General features: G+C 43.3%; 1 protein-coding gene across 1 annotated transcript; it reads right to left on the bottom strand.

The window, feature by feature from the left end:
• Nucleotides 1-2,931: 2,931 nt before the first annotated feature.
• On the bottom strand, nucleotides 2,932-13,341 carry LOC106556387 (fetuin-B-like). The gene is made up of 7 exons (XM_087726062.1): nucleotides 13,087-13,341; nucleotides 11,896-12,006; nucleotides 6,994-7,081; nucleotides 5,484-5,650; nucleotides 4,951-5,064; nucleotides 4,087-4,176; nucleotides 2,932-3,294 (listed from the first exon to the last, which is right to left on the bottom strand). Exons 1-7 carry the CDS (start codon nucleotides 13,291-13,293, stop codon nucleotides 2,932-2,934), a joined length of 1,140 nt encoding a protein of 379 aa, XP_087582188.1. The 5' UTR covers nucleotides 13,294-13,341.
• Nucleotides 13,342-15,213: the final 1,872 nt, after the last annotated feature.

Raw genomic sequence — 15,213 nt, 5'->3', positions numbered from 1 at the left:
AGAAATCCAAACATTTCTATACTCCTTGTACGATACATATTGCTATTTTCTTGCTCCACATTCTCTTTATTTGTCAAAATAAAATACAGCAAGAATACACAACATTACAAAATTGTAAATGGTTATTTAGACCAGAATTTGCATAATGGCTGGGGAATTCTAACATTGAGGTCTACACATGGTGGCATTACCAAGGTTGTAAAAATACTTAGGCCACAAGTCTAACTCATGTGTTGGTGTGGAAATCCCATTTAATGCATCCCAGAAAAAGAGTCTTCTCGATTCTACCTGAATATATGCAGTGAAGGAGACCCTAACTATGCCACAAACACCCTCCATTAAGTATTATGTTGCAGATTTGAACTTTGGTTATTCAGAAAGGTTGGCTTGTCATCGATAAATGTTTAGTGACTGGCCACCACCTCCAAGGGCGGCCATTTTGTATCAAATGTCACCCACAGAATCAGCCATTTTCTGACTAAATATTTACAGACCCCCCCACACATCCTGGACATAAATTGTTTCAATGCCTATCCTCAAAATGATGCTATAGAGCAGTGTTTCCCAACCTTGGTGACTTTAAGTCCTGTGGACTTCAACTCCCAGAATCCCCCAGCCAGCATAGCTGGCTGGGGAATTCTGGGAGTTGAAGTCCACAGGACTTAAAGTCACCAAGGTTGGGAAACACTGCTATAGAGAACTGTACACCAGAACAACTAAGACTGTGCTGTCCCAACAGTATACTGGGGATAAGTCTTCGATTTGCCCCACCCGAGTGTGAATGTTGAATGCAAGTTGTGTTTTTTATTACCTTATTTATTTTGTGCACATATTGTTTGTTTCGAATTTCACCCCCCCCCCCTAATGATTGTAAGCCGCCCTGAGTCCCCTCAGGGAAAAGGGCGGCCTATAAATCCAAATAAACTGTAAACTAAACTATAAACTACAGCCATTTTAAGAATTAGAAGCTGTCTTCTTTAAGTAACTATCTCATGGGAAATGCAACTACCTTGTGGGAAATGTAGTCCCATAACATGTGACCATATCTGGGCTCCCTGATTGGGCAGTAGGTATTTTGCCCGGGGAAATTATTTGTTGCTTCGCACTCACTGAATCCCTGTCAGCACCACCAGAAGCAGCTTTGTACCAGCAGCATGGGTTAGAGGAATTAATGTCTTTTTACACTACGTGAAGGGAAAGATCAGGGAAAGTCAGAAGAACCTCATTACTGAACTGTAAGTTTTGTTATTAAGGATTCCTGACAATAAACTTGATCTGAAAAATATTCCCAAGCGTGGAGTTAACTGGCTGCCCGAGCAGAACCCTCATTGCCCGGAGCAGAACAGTCATCGATAAAGGTTTAGTGACTGGCCACCACCTCCAAGGGCGGCCATTTTGTAGCAAATGTCACCCACAGAATCAGCCATTTTCTGACTAAATATTTACAGACCCCCACACACATCCTGGACATAAATTGTTTCAATTCCTACCCTCAAAATAACGCTATAGAGAACTGTACACCAGAACAACTAAGACACAAGAACAGTTTTTTCCCCAAACGCCATCACTCTGCTAAACAATTCACTCAACACTGTCAAACTATTTACTAAATCTGCATTATTACTATTAATCTTCTCATCATTCCTATCACCCATCTCCTCCCACTTATAACTGTATGACTGTAACTTTGTTGCTTGTATCCTTAAAATTTATATTGATTGCTTCCTAGTATAATTTGATTGCTTACTTGTAGCCTATGACTATCATTAATGTTGTACCATATGATTCGTGACAAATGTATCTTTTCCTTTATGTACAATGAGAGCATATTTACCAAAAACAAATTCCTTGTGTGTCCAATCACGTTTGGCCAATAAATTCTAAGGGCCTTCTAACTTATTACTTTCTTGTCACTTTCCTATTGCTAAACAGTATTGTCCAAATATGGGTTACTGGTCATGTTACACTTATCGCAGCTGCAACTTTCTGCCTCAGCAATTCCTTTTAAAAAACCTCCCTAATTCCAACCTGAGGCCTTCAATATTATATATTATATGATATTATAGATATTGTTATCTGAAAAATGACCAGGGTTGGGAGGCAGCTTAGTTCAGAAAATGGCTGATTCCATGGGTGCGTTTGCTACAAAATGGCCGCCATTTTGGCTGTAAACATCCATAGATGAAAAGACAAATTGGGAAAGTGTCAACCCTTCGGAATAAACCAGGCAGGAAACAGGACAAGATGAACTAATTCTACTTTATTGTAAGGTTACATTCAAAGAATCTTGCAAGTCTGAAAGGACAAACTTTCGGCTGCCTTTTTGAAGCACTTGATCATGGTGAGCCCTTCCTAATGTGGGAAGGAAAATCTGTTGTATATATATATATGTTTGTGTTGTGTGAGGGACAGACGCAGGAGCCATGGAATCAGAGAGTAAGATGTTTATTAGTAGGTGACAAGCGATTCAGGATGTGTTACAACTGTCACAGTATTTATACTCTCAGGTACCAACTGTCATTTAACTGTCATTACAACCACCAATCACAGGCTGTGCTTCGCCCGACCAATTAGAATGCAGCACAGGCTGTTGCTGGGTTATAACAAAATCTGCTCCAGATTTCAGTGGCGAAAGGGGAAAAAAACCCCTGCTGTTGCAACTTGAAGAGGAGAAAGTTTTATTTCCAAGAGTTAAAGCCCATGGACAGTAGACTACAAAATATGAAACATTCAGCAGCAATATATATAGTATTCTAAATTAGTTTATTAACTGGTTTTCCTCGTTCATTTTTTTAGCATTCTTATTAACCCGGAAAAAGAGCTGCATAAATCAAGCAATGATTGAATCTTTCCCTTTAAGCTATAAGTGTGATGATTAAGCTTACATAGTAAAAAATACTTTGAGTGTTTCCTTCCTTCACCACTCTTTGTTTAGGAAGTTTCAGCCTGTGGCCGTGAAGGCAGTTCAAGGCCATAGACACGTACTAGAATGTCTCCTGGACATTGGTCTGATTGTGAAAAGCCTCTGGGAAAGGGAGGAATAGCTGGCCAAGCTGGCTTGGCCAACTGGGGACTGGCATCCTGTCCTGGAGAAGCAAGAGTGGGGCCCGAGGTTGGGTTGGGCTCCTGCACTTCTGGAACAGCATGCTTGCTCCAAGGGTTATGGTAGATCACCCGCCCCACTGTTTCCTTCTGCTTTGGGGATGCTTCTCTAATGTTAGGTGATGGGTGAGGATGCTGTGGCTCCTGGGGTTCAGACGTGGGTTGTGGCATCTGTTCATCTGTAACTGGCAGCTAATGAGACAAAAGATACAGAAAAGTGGATTAGGGCAGGAGTCCTCAACCCCTGGTCCATGGACCAGTCTGCAGGATACTAGCAACCAGGGCACCCAAATGAGGGAAGCCCCATCCGTGGGATGCATGCAGCAGGCAAAACCACATCCCCTCCGCTCCATGGAAAAACCTCTCTCCAAACAACCGGTCCCTGGTGCCCAAACCGTTGGGGGCCACTGGCTTAGGCGGTCGACCACATGGGAAGTATAGATACTGTATATTGTGCTTACTTGTTTTTGTGAAATGTTCAAGGCAGCTGCATTCTAACATGTGCCCTCTGAGCAGGAAGGGAGACCTTTCCAATAGTACTTCCTCACAGGTAGACTTCAATTACTGTCAGCCTTACCAGGTAAACTCAACCAGATAAGCTAATTCTACTTTATTTCCCTACTTCTAAGGCTACATCAGCAGAATTAAAAGAATACCAAGTTCTTTCCCACATATCATTACAGCTACCTGTGAACATGTTTGTCTACTTATTCAATTGTAGAGTGGGGGGAGTGGGGAGTTGTTCAATGGTTTCTATTTCATTTAATGTATTTTTTAAAAAGTTTTTAGTTGCCTCATTCCAGAGGCTTTTTGCAGACTCTAAAATTGGAATATAACAAAGAGCACTATTCAAAAGTAATTAACAATCCCCTTCTGACGCAGATCTTACTCTGTCTGCTTAATCCAGCCAGTCAATGAGGTTTAAATAGTAATTTGTTCCCCAACCCAGGAACGAATGTTTTCTGCAGATGATAGGTGGCTTACCAGACGTTGGAAGAGTTTGCATTTTACGTAGACATTTTTCTTGTTTTCTATCTGATTTTCTACCACAGTGCCTCTACACAGACCTTTTGCCTAGAGCAAAAGAGAAAATGTTCATTATCAACAACAAAAAAGTTAACCTGCTCAGATTTTCTAATATACTGAAAGGATCCCTCAAGGATTAGAGCATACACAGAGTGTAACCTAATTCAGCTTTTGTTAAATAGCTGTTGAGAGAAGCTCCATTGTAACCTAACCTGCCAACTGTATAGATCCGTGATGGCAAACCTATGGCACACAGAGCCATTTGTCAGGGTACGCGAGGCGCTGCCCTGTCAGCTGGCTATCGCGCATGCGCATGATGGCCAGCTGACTTTGGCCTTCTTTTGAGGCCATTTTTCGCCTTCCGTACGGGCAACTCGGAAGTTCAGGAACATACTTCCGGTTTGCTCATAGGGCCGGTTTTAGCCCTCTGGAGCATTCATTAACCTTCAGGAGGCTTCCCTGAAGGCTCCGAAGGGCAAAAAATGACCCTACAAGCAAACCGGAATTCACTTATATATAAAGTTGCATATAATCTGCTTAGCCTATTAGAGGAATCTTATTTATACAATAAATATACCTCTCGTTAATATGACAGAAGCAGCATTCAGCCTTCCAGAATGCGATGGCCAAATTAATAGCATACAGCATGGCATAATATAATGCCTTCATTTATCCAATGAACTTAAGATAATGTCTGTGTTCCCACATACTGTCCAGTCTCATTTTAAGCCAGTCTAAATTTTGTGTAAATTTAGCCACTGAGTCAGGCAGACACTGATGAATACAGAATAATTTTTTTATGCAAGATGGGTGAATACTTACTGCAGTTTCAGTGGGGAGGAAAGGACATTGAGTGATGTCCGAGACAGGTGGATTTTTGGGACAAGAAGTCTCCTGGATGGTGTATTCCACATAGTTGGAAGGACCAACAACCCACTGTGAAAAGCCATAGACGAAGAGTTAGAATGGGTCACATTGTCTGCAGGAAGTGCCCCTTCTAATCTTAGGTAATCTGCCAATCTTTATCAGCCTGATGCCCTCCAGAATGGACCCCATAATTCTCAGCACTGGGCCCTGGAGAACATCAGATTCCTGCAGACTTTCTGAACCTGTCTGTGCACTTTCTTTGGTAATAATGTAGAAGTCAACTGTCTTCTTCTGGGATTATTTTTTAAATTTCTAAATTAAAAAAATTAAATAATTAAAACATGTAATTATTAATTATAAAATAATAATTTTACTTATTATTTTTAATTTCTGAGTTTAGCCTAAAAGCCCTGTCTTTTGTGGCACTCTTCATACAAATCATAACTGCATCGACTTTCTGGCTGAAAAATGCTCCTTTTCAACTTTACCTGTGTATTGGCTTTGGTGACATTGAGAATGGCAAAATACTTGTTGTCTTCGTTTTCAGCATTGAATTTGGCCAGTGTCTCCAATGCTGTTTGCTGAAAAATGTCTTTAGAAGGATCTAAAGGTATTGGACAGTCAGGACAAACACCCACAATAACCGAACCAGAAACTTTAAAAAAGCAAAAAGAGACATTTAATAAGGTAAGGCAAGACATTCGGATTTGAGCTTGTACATTTAAATGAACTGAAATACGGAAAGCTTGGATCAGCTTGAAAATTAAGCTTCTCTATCAAATATGTATCTAATCAGGGTCCTAGTTACATTATTTAGCAACCTGACACAACACAATAGCAGGGAAGCAATGAAGTTGGTCATTGAGAGGGGCACAAATCTGATGGCAACAACCATTATAAGAGAACGGCTGTAGGCCAGAGTTGGACTATAGAATCCTTGGTGCTCTCTGAGCTTGGTGGTTTTCGGAATGGGACAATTTGCCACAGTCAACCCACTGCAGACAACTTACCATGGCCAACCCTCCATTGGATGATTTGCCATGGCTAACTTGACATGGGACAACTCGCTGCAGGAGAATTTAACAGTCCCATTTAATTATTTAAAATAAGTCTTAAAAGAATAGTTCCTGCTATTCACATTTCATTCTGTCCCTCATTTTGCATCCGTCCTTTCTTTATTCTACTCTACTATTTCTCTGCTGTTAGTACAACCCTTGTCCCGCAGTGAATTGTCCTTTGGTGAGTTGACTGTGGTGAGTTTTCTGGCAGCGCATTGACAGGGGCAAGTTCGCAGTGGCAAGTTGGCTACTGTGAATTGTCATAGACCAGGGTTGTCAAACTCAAAGCCTTGGGGGGCCGGATCTGGCCTGCGAGGTACTTAGATCTGGCCCACGGGGCCAACCTGGAAGCAGCAAAGGACTGGCCCGCGGTGCTTCTGCCAGTGAAAACAGAGCTCCATTTTTTCTGTCAGAGGTTGCCGGAGGCTGTGGAAGCTGAAAACGGGACTCGGGAGCCTGTTTTTGCTGCCAGAGCTCTTGGACCACCACAGGTTCTCCCGACATGAGTGACATCGAGCTGGCCACACCCACCCTGGCCATGCCCACCCCAGCCCTCAAACACAACTGTGATGCGTCCCTCAATGAAATCAAGTTTGACACCCCTGTCGTAGACTCTGATGGTTTTGCTTGTAGATGATTCATTACCCAAGGCCTCCTCTGCCTCCTTATATCAATCAAGATTATAATTTACCCCCCGCCCAAAAAAAACAAATTCATTTTGGATTTTCTTCTTCTTCTGTTTAATTGTGTCTGATTCCTGGAGACTGCCTGGACAAGTCACTGCAAAATACCCCGAAGAATAAAACGTGGCTTTAAAATTTAATTTGGGGGCTTTTGCATCTGCTTTTTCATTTTCTGTAGTGAAATCTTTAAAACTGCAATTGGGAGATATCTGTGCTTGGATAGACTTTTCTTGCAAGCCTACGTGGAAAATACATACCTGGTTGAAAACTGCAGTCATAACTGAGCAAATGCCAATCATCTGAATTCCTGTTTAACTCAATTATTATTTTACACTGGCCATACACCTGGAACAAAGGAAGATAGTTTGTTAATGCTGCCCATTTCTTTTACCAATGATTCCATGATACATAATCAAACATTGTAGTTCCCCCCCACCAACACTCACCTTAGACTCAAGTTTATTTTCCTTCCAAAACGAGGAGAATCAAACTTTCCACATTTCTCACTTTCCATATTTCTACAGCCTACCTCTTTCCTTTATTTTTGTACAATTCCATAGTCTTTTTTGCAGTGCAGAATATATGAGGAATTATTAGAAAGTGCTCATGTTGTGCACCCTAAATGAGCAATTCCTCAGACTCAGTAGAGCAGAGAGAAGATTGAGGAGGGTTGGAGAAATATCCATGGAATGCTTGCATGGAAAGTAAACCGCACTCAGTTTTGCTGTCATTTTGAAAGATTTATTTTCATTTACTGTTCTGATGTGTGATTTATTTCAGTGGTGAAATTACAAATTTTTCCCTACAGGTTCTGTGGCTTGGTGGGCGTGGCTTGGTGGGCGTGGCTTGGTGGTCATATGACCAGGTGGGCATGGCTTGGTGGTCATGTGACCAGTTGGGCATGGCTGCAGAACTGACTCACACACAATGTAAAAGCAGCTGGACTTCGCACAAAAAGGCCCATGCAATAAGCAGGAACCTCACAGAATCACAGGGAGCTCAAAAACCAACTATCACACTTTACACAAAAACAACACAAAAGCTACACAAGTGACTCACACACAATGCAAAAGCAGCTGGATTTCATACAAAATGCCCCCTGCAACAAGCAGGAACCTCACAGACAATCAGGCACAGCTGATTGTCATACAGCTGATCCTCAGAACTTTTCTTTTTAACCCTTTAAAGCATTTTTTTTACTACCGGTTCAGGTGAACGGTAGCATTTTTTACTAGCGGTTTGGGTGGACCGGCCCAAACCGGTAGTAAAGTCTCTGCTTTAGACCAAACTCAAAGTTCCAAAGGCCAAAACTGTCGTGGAAAATTAGTATACTTTTAGGAGGATTTAGAGAAATGGCAAAATGTCAGAAAAAGGCAAGTAGAATACTCCTGAAATCAAGACCTTGAAGGAGATGGGAATGTTTTGCTTGACAAAATACTTTGGGGGAGGAGCAAGCACATCTTTGGTACCATAAAGGGGGTCACTTTGAAGAAGACCAAGAACTGACTCCTCTCCTTCCAGGGTGCAGAAATGGAAGGACCAGTTTAAGTTGCAGGAATGGGATTCCAACTTGATAGTAGGAAACCCTTCCCAGTGTGAGAGCAGTGGGACAGTTGGTCTGCTAAGAGAAAGCAGATCTTCCTGTCCCTGAATAGGTTTACCAGGTGGTTTGAGGGCCCTCAGTCAGGAAGGCTTTCTGTTGAGTTCCTGCAATAAGTGGAGGCTGAATCCATTTGTCTCCCTCTCTTCCACTGCTGAGATTCTTTGAAAAGTATTTTTTCAATTTTTTGTTCTCTATATACAATTATAGGTATTCATTCACATAGTTATTATTCTTTTTTACCTCCGTCCTTCTTATGCATTTGTCATTCCATTTACATGGTTATAACATACCATTTGGTTTGCTGTTTATCATCCCTCGCCTGTTTTGATACCACCTTCTTTTCCCTTTCTTTTCTCCCTCCCTCCCTTCTCTACTTCCTCCTTCCTTCCTCTCTCCTTTCCCTTCCTTCTTCCCTTCCCATTCCCCTACTCCTCTCTTTCTCTTCCCCTTCCTACCCTCTCTCCTTCTCCCTTCCATCTTCCTCTCCTCACCTCTATCTTTCTTCCCTTTTTTTCCTCTCACCTCTTCTCCTCCTCTCTTCCTTTCTTTTTTTATTGTTGTAGGTGTCTCTTCCAGTTTTTCATTTTTATTTTCTTCCGGTGGTATTTCCGCAAACCCAAAAATAGTTAAATATCATTTCTTGTTCCCTTTCTTTCTCAAATATATCCTATATGTTTTTCCCCTTTGAATTTTACTTTTGAATATATATTTATATATTGTTATTTTCTTCCCTATTTCCCCCCCTTTTCTACTTAACGGCATGTTGTCTGGGTTCCATATTTTCCTCTTACTTTCTTTTCTGTATGTGTTTCTGTAACCATTTATAAAATCTTCCCCATGTCTTGAAGTACATCGATTCCTCTTTATCCTTTATTTTCAAAGTCAATCTATTCATCTCTGCAGAGTCTAGAATTTTTTTTTTATTATCTCCTCCTGTTGGTACCTTATTTAATTTCCAATTTTAAGCAAATATAATTCTCACTGCTGTAGTTACATGTATAATCAAATAGTTGTCTTTTTTCTTATATTTCTCTGGGAGGATACCCAATAAGAATGTCTCTGATCTGGGCTCTATCTTTTGTTGTAATATTTCCTCTAACCATGTTCTTATTTTAGTCCAGTGACATGCAGTCAGGGGAGGCAGGGGAGGCGGGGCCTCACCACTGTCATCATGAAAAGAAAAAAAAATGTAAAAGGAAAAAGGCTGAGGTAGTTGCTGCCAGAGTCACAGTGGATGACTCTGCTTAGTGCTTAACTATTTAAAAAAGCCTCTAAAAAGTGACCTCTACAGGAGATTCAGATTCAGATTCACATTTAATTTATTTGTATGCCGCCCTTCTCCGGGAGGGACTCAGGGCGGCAAACAACTCAAAAGGGGAAAGAGGATAGAAACACAATACATATAATTAAAATACACAAGAATCATACGGCCATACAAGTCGAGAGGGGAGGGGAACTCATCAACTCCAGGCCTGCCGGCACAGCCAGGTTTTGACGGCTTTCCGGAAGGCCTGGAGAGGGTGAGGGTCCGAATCTCCACGGGGAGTTCATTCCAAAGGGCCGGAGCTGCAACAGAGAAGGCCCTCCCCTGGGTAGTAGCCAGATGGCATTGGCTGGTAGACGGAACCCGGAGGAGGCCGACCCTGTGCGATCTAACGGGTCTGTGGGAGGTAATTGGCAGAAGGCGGTCTCTCAAGTACCCAGGTCCAATACCATGAAGGGCTTTATAAGTTACGACTAGCACTTTGAAGCATATCTGGAGACCGATCGGTAACCAGTGCAGCTCGCGGAGGATAGGTGTAACGTGGGTGTACCGAGGTGCACCCACAATCGCTCGCGCGGCTGCATTCTGGACGAGTTGTAGTCTCCGAATACTCTTCAAAGGCTGCCCCATGTAGAGTGCATTGCAGTAGTCCAGTCTTGAGGTCACGAGGGCATGAGTGACTGTCGCGTGTGCCTCCCGGTTCAGGTAGGGGCGCAACTGGTGCACCAGGCGAACCTGGGCAAATGCCCCCCTGGTCACAGCCGACAGGTGATGTTCTAAGGTCAGCTGTGGGTCCAGGAGGACTCCCAAGTTGCGTGCCCTGTCTGAGGGGCGTAAATTTTCACCCCCCAGCCTGAGTGATGGAATACTGGCCAAATTCTTGGGAGGGAAACACAACAGCCACTCGGTCTTGTCTGGATTGAGTACAAGCTTGTTAACTCCCATCCAGACCCTGACAGCCTCCAGGAACTGGCACATCATGTCAACCGCTTCACTGAGTTGGCACGGAGCGGACAGATACAACTGAGTATCGTCCACATATTGATGGCATTTTATCCCGTGCCATCAAATGATCTCACCCAATGGCTTCATGTAGATATTGAACAGAAGGGGGGATAGGACCAAACCCTGAGGGACCCCATATTTCATGGGCCTAGGGGTCGACCTCTCTCCCCCAACTAACACCGACTGCGACCTGTCCGAGACATAGGAGGAGAACCACCGAAAAACAGTGCCGCCCACTCCCACCTCTCGTAACCGTCGCAGAAGGATACCATGGTCGATGGTATCAAAGGCCGCTGAGAGGTCAAGGAGCACTAGGATGGAGGAATAACCTCCATCCCTGGCTCTCCAGAGATCATCGGTCAGTGCGACCAAAGCGGTTTCCGTGCTGTAGCCAGGCCTGAATCCCGACTGAAAGGCGTCCAGATAATCGGTTTCCTCCAAGGACCGTCAGAGTTGAGAGGCTACCACTTTTTCAACAACCTTCCCAATGAAAGGGAGGTTGGAGACTGGCCGGTAGTTGTTCAAACTAGCTGGGTCCAACGATGGCTTCTTCAGGAGGGGTCTCACCACCGCTATCTTCAGTGCCGGTGGGAAGAAGCCCTCCCGAAGAGAAGCATTCACCATCGCCTGGATCCAGCTCCGCGTCACCTCCTTGCTGTTCGCGACCAGCCAGGAGGGACACGGGTCCAGTACACAAGTGGCAGTACTCACCGCTACGAGGAGGAGGCGGGAGAACCATGTGCCTCATTTAGTCTATCTTTATGATCACTTGAGCAGAGTTAAGCAAGGGTTAAAAGCCGAAAAATTCGTAATGTAGATGAGGCACTTGGTTCTCTTGCCTCCTCCTGTAGAGGGCGTTTTTTAAAAGGCTTTTTTAAACAGTTAAGCAGAGTCATCCATTGGGGACTCTGGCAGCAGCTAACCCAGCCTGACCTCAGCAGCTCTTTCCTTTTTCCTTTTACATTTTTACATTTTCATCATGGCAGACAAGAGCAGAGTTGAAATCCTCTCTGAAACAGCTGGAAAAGGTATGTGGGTTGGAGGGAGGGGGAGGAATTCAAAATTAATTTAATTTGTAAGTAATTGTATTATTGTAAGTAATGTGTGTGTGTGTGTTTTACCCATCTCTGCTGGCGCGCAGGCTGGCACTTTTTTATATGTCGGACATAGTGGCAGGGTGGAGGGAGGGTGGAGAAACTCTCTCAGCTGCCTTTGCAAACCATTTCAAAACCTAGATCTGACTTCCTTCCATTGGTCATTATTGAAATAAGAAGATTGCTTACTTACTGTCTCGAATAGTTGTTGAATCTTGCATTCTTTCCATGATTCTCTGCTCAGGACATGGCATTCGGTTTCTAACACATCCAAAACGAGGAAGAAACGAGTATTTCCACCCCACTATGGACAAGCAAAAGAAAACTCTTGAAAGGGCAAAGCAGGGTGTCCATCATCTTAAGCAGCTCAACCAATTCTCACTTGATCTCAAGAAACCATACACGCTCTCAGATAAATCCAGCGGCTTCCACAGTATCCAACTAGATTTATTTAAATTATATGCCACCCATCTTGCTTTCCAATAAACCTCGTTGTGGCGGTCTATTGATGCAAGGCTAATTTTTTTTAACCAATTAACAATATTGTGCACGTGCTAAAACTTTTTACAGTTCTGGTGGGATGCTTCCGTGATGCCACTTACTCTCTGATGAAAGGGAAGAGAACTTGTAGACCTCAGGATGAATCTCCCAATATTTTAATGTTGCCATGGATAAAGCCCTTTACAGCATCTGTGGAACTACGAGGAACCTAAGACAGGTTCACTTAATCACTTCCGAATTTTTTTGCTCATTATTCCCCCTTGTTTAAATTTCCCTCTCTGAATTTCGAACACCATTTCCCTATTTCTCCGAGAATCTTTAAATGATATATCAATCACAGGTCCTGTTCAGTTGGAGATTTGGGCAGAAAAGGACTGAAGCATGTTGGAACATTTCATAACAAATTTAGAGGGCACCAGTGTCCTCAGAATCACGGTTTAGTCTAAAAGGTTCGCAATAGGTGGCAAAATATTTATTTTAATCCTAGCAAAGAATGACTATCCATTCTCATGAAACCGGATCTCAATGGATTAACTCGGATGGTCTTGCACAGATAATACCAGGTACCATTTAACCAAAAACACAGGAGTGGGAATGCCCAGAGGCATCAAGATCTGCCACTGAACTCAAATCAGTTACTTCATTCAGTGAGGTATTAAGTGAAGCATTAAGGCTATCAAATCTAGGCTAGCAGAATCTGGGTGCCCTGTAGATTCAAGGGTAGCATGGTAATTGCCTGCATCTCTTGGGTGCTATCAAGTGATTTTATAGCTTTTATTCTCCTGTCCAGATACTTCAGTGCTACCACGATTCAACATCACAATGGTTTGTGCTGAGTGGAAGGAAAGGATAAAATATAGACAGTAGAGGGAAGAGATCTTACCTCTTGGTCTTTGTGCACATCAAAAATGCGCTGGAGTCTAAGAACATAGCCTTCGTTCCGATGTGCATTGAGTTCATTGATGGCCGCGTCCGCAGCAGCCTTTACCTCCAGAGAGCTGCACGGTGGGTAAACAAACTGACGAGGTGGAGAGAGAGCCAACGCATCAAGTACCTGTAGCCCTATTAAGAATGAAATTAAAAGGACCATTTTGGAAATGTTTGCAGACTCAGAGAAGACAAGAACTCGAGCTCTGCAGAGAGAGCAAGAGCTTTGATCTTCTATGTATATGTTGCAGCGGTGGTATTCAGCAGGTTCTGACAGAGCTTTGTATTCTAAATTTACTTTGAAATCAACAGCTGATATTTATTCTTCTAGTGCATGGCACCCCTCATCTTTAAACTTCAACCTGTGAGGCAAAGATTAGAAAGGTATACCTTGGCAGCAGGGGGATTTTCATTTGTGGTCATTTCCCGGCAGAGTAAGTTTCCCCCCCTAGTCTTGTGTAATCCAATGGCGATCATTAATCAATTCGCATCCTGAAATGGATACACAGGATCAGATAAAGTAGCTTTTTCTAGAGAATAAAATGAAGAGAGAACCAATTTTGCTCCAATCCTATAAAATAGTGGCCCCCAACATTTGTGGCTTGGTGGGCCATTTTGTGGGGTGGGATGGAAGAGGGGAACCAGGCCACACAAGTGGCCAGCTGATGTGCACGTGAACAAATCCCATAAAATACAATAGCAGAGTTGGAAGGGACCTTGGAGGTCTTCTTGTCCAACCCTCTGCCTAGGCAGGAAACCCTACACCATTTCAGACAAATGGCCATCGAACATCTTCTTAAAGACTTCCAGTGTTGGGGCATTCACAACTTCTGGAGGCAACTTCTGTTCCACTGATTAATTGTTCTAACTGTCAGGAAATTTCTCCTCAGTTCTAAGTTGCTTCTGTCCTTGATTAGTTTCCACCCATTGCTTCTTGTCCTACCCTCAGGTGCCTTGGAGAATAGTTTAACCCCCTCTTCTTTGTGGCAGCCCCTGAGATATTGGAAGACTGCTATCATGTCTCCCCAATCCTTCTTTTCATTAAACTAGACATGCCCAGTTCCTGCAACTGTTCCTCATATGTTTTAGCCTCCAGTTCTCTAATAATCTTTGTTGCTCTTCTCTGCACTCTTTCTAGAGTCTCCATATCATTTTTGCATTGTGGCGACCAAAACTGAATGCAGGATTCCAAGTGTGGCCTTACCAAGGCATTATTTTTGGAGGCCTGGCATCTTGGGCAAGTCCGGGGGCCTTGCAAAGGCCTTGCGAAGTTTCCGAACATGTCAAAAATGCTGGCTGCGCTGCCGGTCCCCGCGCCTGCGCCTGTTCTTAAAAAAAAATCAGGACTTTTTAAGAACATCGCGGGACGTGGGACAAATTGTAGAAAAGAGTGCCTATCCCGCTGAAAGCGGGACGTCTAGTCACCTTAGGCAAAGATCACTTTGGTACCTAAAAGGGGGACATTTAGAAGAAGGCCAAGAACTGGTTCCTCTCCTTCAATTTTGCAGACATGGAAAAACCAGTTTAAGTTGATTAAGTGGGAACTATCATGAACACAAAGATGCCAAGGAAGAAGTGGCATCCTGGGAAAAGTGTGGAAGGCTATTGTGAAGAGAAGGTTTGTTACCACATAGCAAGTGGGTGGAGTTACTCCCTCAGCCACCTGTGCAAACCAGTTGAAATCCCAGATTTGATTTCTTTCTGAACCCCATTGGGAGTTCTTTAAATTAGATCAACTATTTACTGTCTCATCTGGTCCTCTAAACTTTCCATGGTTTCCTGCTCCGGACATGTCATTTAGTTTCTAGTGTTAACTTTAGGAGGAGGCGAGGGAACTCAGGGCCTCCTTTGCATAAGGAATTTTTCGCCTTTTAAAAGTTAAGAAAGGGTTAAAAAGCAAAAAAATTCGTATGCAGAGGAGGCACTGATTCTCCCACCTCCTGATCTGGGAGCAGCGAATCATGTCTTGCACTTGAGTGACTGCGCAATCGAGGGTGATTCTGGAGAGGTTGCTCTGGGCCGCCAGCTGCCATTTCTTCAGCAGCAATTTCTTCTCTGCCCGCCATTTTCTACTGGGCGGCTT

The sequence above is a fragment of the Thamnophis sirtalis genome, unplaced genomic scaffold, assembly GCF_051295495.1.
Source record: "Thamnophis sirtalis isolate CommonGarterSnake01/CBP01778 unplaced genomic scaffold, rThaSir2_p1.2 scaffold_11, whole genome shotgun sequence".
Taxonomy (NCBI): Eukaryota; Metazoa; Chordata; class Lepidosauria; order Squamata; family Natricidae; genus Thamnophis; species Thamnophis sirtalis.
Note: the sequence above shows the minus strand (reverse complement) of the source record. Positions and strands in the feature narration are given on the sequence as shown.